The sequence below is a fragment of the Hipposideros armiger genome, unplaced genomic scaffold, assembly GCF_001890085.2.
Source record: "Hipposideros armiger isolate ML-2016 unplaced genomic scaffold, ASM189008v1 scaffold_315, whole genome shotgun sequence".
NCBI classification, from domain to species: domain Eukaryota; kingdom Metazoa; phylum Chordata; class Mammalia; order Chiroptera; family Hipposideridae; genus Hipposideros; species Hipposideros armiger.
The window spans coordinates 1230942-1236363 of NW_017731665.1; the positions used below are offsets into that span (position 1 = coordinate 1230942).

General features: G+C 48.2%; 1 protein-coding gene across 1 annotated transcript in view; it reads left to right on the forward strand.

Annotated features, from left to right (window-relative positions):
* SEC14L5 (SEC14 like lipid binding 5) overlaps positions 1-5422 on the forward strand; it is a 40595-nt gene that overhangs the window by 14992 nt on the left and 20181 nt on the right. The window contains exons 6-7 of the mRNA XM_019660245.1: positions 3357-3469; positions 5237-5421. Of these exons, the coding sequence (XP_019515790.1) occupies positions 3357-3469; positions 5237-5421 (298 nt within the window). The remainder of the gene's footprint in view (positions 1-3356; positions 3470-5236; position 5422) is intronic.

The following is a 5422-nucleotide window of genomic DNA, read 5'->3' on the forward strand; positions in this document are numbered from 1 at the left end:
CTCTACCCCCATATCATATCATACATATCTATTACAATTCCACTGACTCCACTCCCACACTATACTCCATGTCTCGTGTACATATTCAATTATAGTTGACATACAATATTATACAACATCAGCTTCAGGTGTACAGTGCAGTGATCAAGCCTCTTCCTCATCCATGAAGGGGTCTCCCTAACAAGACATGTGACCATCTGACACCCTACAAAATATTTACATTATTAATTATATTCCCCGATCTCCTCCTCTTATAAAGACTCCAGGTCATTGGATGTGGGGCCCACACTGATCCAGGATGATCTCATCTCAGGATCCTCAACTAATAATATCTGCAGACACCCTATTTCCAAATAAGGCCACATTCTTAAGCTATGGGTGGATACGAATTTGCAGGGGGGACATTATTCAACCCACTACAAATATCTGTGGATTTTTTTTTTTATTAAATGGCCATTGTAGCCAGTGCCTGTTATGATTTTCAATGTCCTTTACGTTAAAATTCATACACAGTTGACCCTTGAACAATGTGGGGGTTAGGGGTGCCAACACCCCATGCAGTGGAAAACCCACTTTTGTCTCCCCAAAACCTTAACTACAGGTGTCCCTTGGTATCTGTGGGGGATTGGTTCCAGGACCCCCCACGATTCAAAAATCCGTGGATGCTCAAGTCCCTTATGTAAAATGGTACATACAGTCAGCCTTCTGCATTGCAGATTGCCAACAGCTGATCACTGATCCGCAGTTGGTTGAATCCATGGATGTGAAACCCAGGGAAACGGAGGGCCGACTGTATACTGATTGAAAAAATTCCGCATATAAGTGGACCCGTGCAGTTCAAACCTGTGTTGTTCGAGGGTCAACTGTATATTGATCAGGGCAAACGCTTGACTCTCCTGAAGTTTTGGGATGCTTTTACTACGCAGTTGACCCTCATTATTCATGCATTGCATATTTGTGAATTTTCTTATTCACTGAAATTTATTTATAGCCCCCAAATTGATACTCAGGATGCTTCTGCGGTCATTCACGGACCTGCGCAGAATGGCAAAAAAACCTGAGTTGCCCGACCTGCACGTTTGTTCCCCGCTGAGGTGAATGAGTTTCAGCTCCTACACTGTAAACAAGTGTCCCTTTGGCAGTTTCCATGGTGCCACATTTTTTGTGCTTTTTGTTGGTGATTTTGCAGTTTAAAATGCCGCCCTCCCCCCCTGCCCCCCCCCAAGCATAGTGCAGAGGTGCCATCTAATGTTCCTACATGCCAGGAGGCTGTGTTGTGCCTTACACAGAAAACGTCTGTGTTAGATCAGCTTCCTTTAGGCACGCATTATAGTGCTGCTGGCCCCGAGTTCAATGTTAATAAATCAACAATATACATTAAATGAGGTGTCCTTAAATAGCAACACATGTAAAACAAGGTTCTGTATTGACTGGCTGACAAAAATGGTACGACTAGTGGCTTGCAGGAACCTAACCCCATATTTCCCCCAGAAGCAGGGGTTCAGTATTCATTAATTCAGTGTCTAAGGTGACTTGATAGAGCCACTGCAAATACCAAGAACCACCTGTCTTTCTTTGTACATAATCCCTTACTTTTTCTGTTTGGCTTTTGCTGACAGAAAACTAGGAGCCAACGTTGATCCACTCTCTCCACACTTCTGCATTACATGGTTTAATCCTCTTTTAAAAACCATTTAAAAATCAACTTGTAGGGCCGGCTGAGTGGCTCAGTTGGTTAAGAGCTTGCTCTGAGCAACAGCGGTTCGAGTCCCTGTCCGAGCTGAGCTGCCAACAGGTGGCAGGATGGCTCAGCTATAATATAATAAAATAAAAATAAAAATCAACTTGTAATATTAGAACAGTTTTAGGTTTTCAGAAAACTTGCTAAGGTCATACATACAGAGCATTCCCGTATGCCCCTCACTCAGTTTCCTTCATGGGATAAACCCGTGTTTTTTAACACTTCCGTTGTTTCTTTCACCATGAGTGGTGTCAGCCCCTCTTGGGAGGAGGCAGGGTAATGGCAGATAATGGACAGACTGAGCCTCAGTAAGCCGCAGCCTGACCCCTCCTTCTCCGAGGAGGGTAAGTTCTCACTGCGGCTTTGACTTGCCCTCTTTCCAGCATCCCCTGAGTAACGTCCCTTGTCTTTGTACAGATGGCCGCCCGCTATACATTTTGCGCCTGGGCCACATGGACACCAAAGGCCTGATGAAGGCTGTCGGGGAGGAGGCACTGCTGCAGCACGTGAGTCAGGGTCCCCACTTCCCGGAGCCCCTGGGGCTGCCTGCGGGTGGAGAAGCCAGCACCTTCTCTACCTTCCAGGTTCTTTCTGTCAAGAAACGTGGTGAAACGTTCACCAGCACCATTCTCTACCTTCCAGGTTCTTTCTGTCAACGAGGAAGGACAGAAGAGGTGTGAAGGGAATACCAAAAAGTTTGGCCGCCCCATCAGGCAAGAACCCTGCAGGAGACAAATTCCCTCAAACAGTAAAAACAGCCAAGGTTCACTAAACATGGATGCTGTGTTAGGCAGCGTGCTAGGCGCCCCTCAGAAAGTCCTCACTTAATCATTCTCACAATGATCCTATGACGCAGGGACTGTTGTCNGAAGAGCAAAATGATAATACCAACATGGGCCAGTGCAGTGATGTTCTCCACAACTAGACTGAAGAACAAAAGGACAGCAACTTGTCTGTTCCCCTCCCGATTCCCCAATGCTGTTCCCCTCCCCCAATTCCCCAATAAAATCTTAAAAAAAAAAATGTGGCGCACACACACACATACACACACAATGGCATATTATTCAGCAATAAAAAAAGAAATGAAATCTTGTGATTCGTGACATCATGAATGGACTTAGCAGGTTGTATGCTCAGTGAAATAAGCCAGACAGAGAAAGACAAATACCGCATGATTTCAATTACATGTGAAACTAAAACAAAACAAATGAACCAACAAAATAAAACTGAAACGGACCCATAGATGTAGAGGACAAGCCGATGGTTGCAAAGGGGAGGGGTTCGGGGATGGAAAATAACCCTTCAGAGGGGACAGCTGCAGAGGGTGGGGATTCTCTCCATTTCCGAAGGTCCGTGGGGTCACTTCATTTGCCATGGAGAGATCCAGGCATGCCCCCAGCACAAGTTTTCAGAACCGCCTTAGAAATGGGTTGGAAAGATGAGAGGATCTGGAGCCCACGTGGCTGCTGTCTGGTGAAAGGGCCACGATGTGGCTTGGAACTACATTTCAGATCCAAGGTGGCCAGGAAGGCGAGGCTTCTAGAAAGGGTAGACCACGTGGTAAAGAGATGCAGCATCTTACTCTTGTCCTGAAACCCCGCTTCTGCTCCTTCAGGAGCCAAGCTGGAGGCGGACTACATTGAGAGGTGCCTCGGCCATCTCACACCCATGCAGGAGAGCTGCTTGATCCAGCTTCGGCACTGGCTGCAGGAGACCCACAAAGGCAAGGTGAGTGCAGGGCTCTGGCAGGCTGGAGAGATGCACAAGTCATCACTGCCCAGCCTCAGCACTGGGGGACAGGCCAAAGCAATAATGGTGTAATTAGCAATGCTAGACACTTTGGTTTTGCCTTCTTTTCATTATATACAGTCTCGTGTATCTATATCACTGAGTCGGCACTGTTGACATTTGAAGCTGGATGGTTCTTTTTCTTTTTTAAGACTTTATTGGGGAATTGGGGGAGGGGACCAGCCAAGTTGTTCTTCAATCTTCGTTGTGGAGGGCGCCAGTCACTATCTGGCTGCCCGTTGGCAGCTCGTGGCCTCTAAGCTCAAGGTGCTGTGTTCAATCTTAGTTGCAGGTGGGCATAGCCACCATCCCATGCAGGAGTCGAACCAGCAGCCTTGTTGTTAAGAGCACACACTCTATCCACTGAGCCATCTGGGCGGCAGCTCAGCTCAAGGTGCCGAGTTCAGTCTTAGTTGCAGGTGGGTGTAGCCCACCATCGAACAGGCAATCTTGTTACACCAGCTGAGCCATCCTGCCACCTGTTGGCAGCTCAGCGACAGCTCAGCTGGGGCGCAGCGTCACTGGCCCATGTGGGAATCGAACCGGCAGCCCTGTTGCTCAGAGCTCACACTCTTAAGCCAACTCTTAACCAACTGAGCCACTCGGCCAGCCCAAGGCTGGACGATTCTTTATGGTGAGGGCTGTCCTGTGCACTTGGGGTGCTGAGCAGCATCTCTGGCCCCCAACCACTAGATGCAACAAGCTCTTCTCCCCCAATTGTGACAACTAAAAAGGGCTCCAGACATCGCCAAATGTCCCCTGTGGGGCACAGTCACCCCCAATTGAGAACTGCTGCGGTATAGACCTGTGTTCACAAAACCATGTTCTTTTCTAAGAGGTTTAATGACTTGAGCAGGTTGATTTTTTGACTGCCCGTGGATTTTGCCTTTAGACTCTAAGCCCTATAAAATGAATGTCCACCGTGCATTTAGGTCCCAGTGCGGACTTGACCTTCAACTCTCTCGAATAAGAATTTCCTGCTTAGTCATGAGTTGCTGGCCCTTCCTACCCAGGACCCCCTCCCCACATTGGGCAGACAAGCGAGTTAGTGTGGGGCTGGCATGTAACCTGCCTGCTCCTGTTTCCTCATCTATAAAATAGAAATAACGTTACTATATAGCTTTCAGAGCAAAAGAAAGGGACAATCCACATAAATGAGAGCTGTATGTGGCTCAGAATGAGTACTCAGGAAAGGGTGCTTTTGATTGGGGCTGGTTTTCTCTTGACTTGTTGGCATTTGCCCAAGAAAAAGAAGGCGAGCTGGTGGGGTCTTAGCTTGTCACCTCAGCTATTAGACTCTGGGTTATGTGTGGCAGGAACACAGCTTGAATCAACAAGGCAAAAAACAAGAAGGAGTTTGTGATTTATCAGCTCACAAAACAATCTGTTAAGAGGGCTGCATTAATTTCCTGGGGCTGCTGAAACAACTGGGTGGCTTAAAACAACAGAGATGTATTCTCTCCCAGCTCTGGAGGCCAGATGCCTGGGATGGAGGGTTGGTTCCCCCTGGAAGCTCTAGGGGAGAATCTGTTCCATGTCTGTGTCCTTGGCGTCCGGTGGCGGCTGGCAATCCTTGGCTCGTGGATGCATATGGCCCTTTCCCCAGCTAGCTATGTTTAGATGAGCCAGGAGACTCATTTCCCATAATTTTATCTACTGAGTTAGGAAATCCCATTCTATGGGGCTTCTCCTCCTCCTTCTCCCCAGATTCCCAAAGATGAGCACATCCTTCGGTTCCTGCGGGCTCGTGACTTCCACCTGGACAAGGCCCGGGAGATGCTGTGCCAGTCCCTGAGCTGGCGAAAGCAGCACCAGGTGGATCTCCTTCTTCAGACCTGGCGCCCCCCTGCCCTCCTGGAGGAGTTCTATGCGGGGGGCTGGCACTACCAGGAC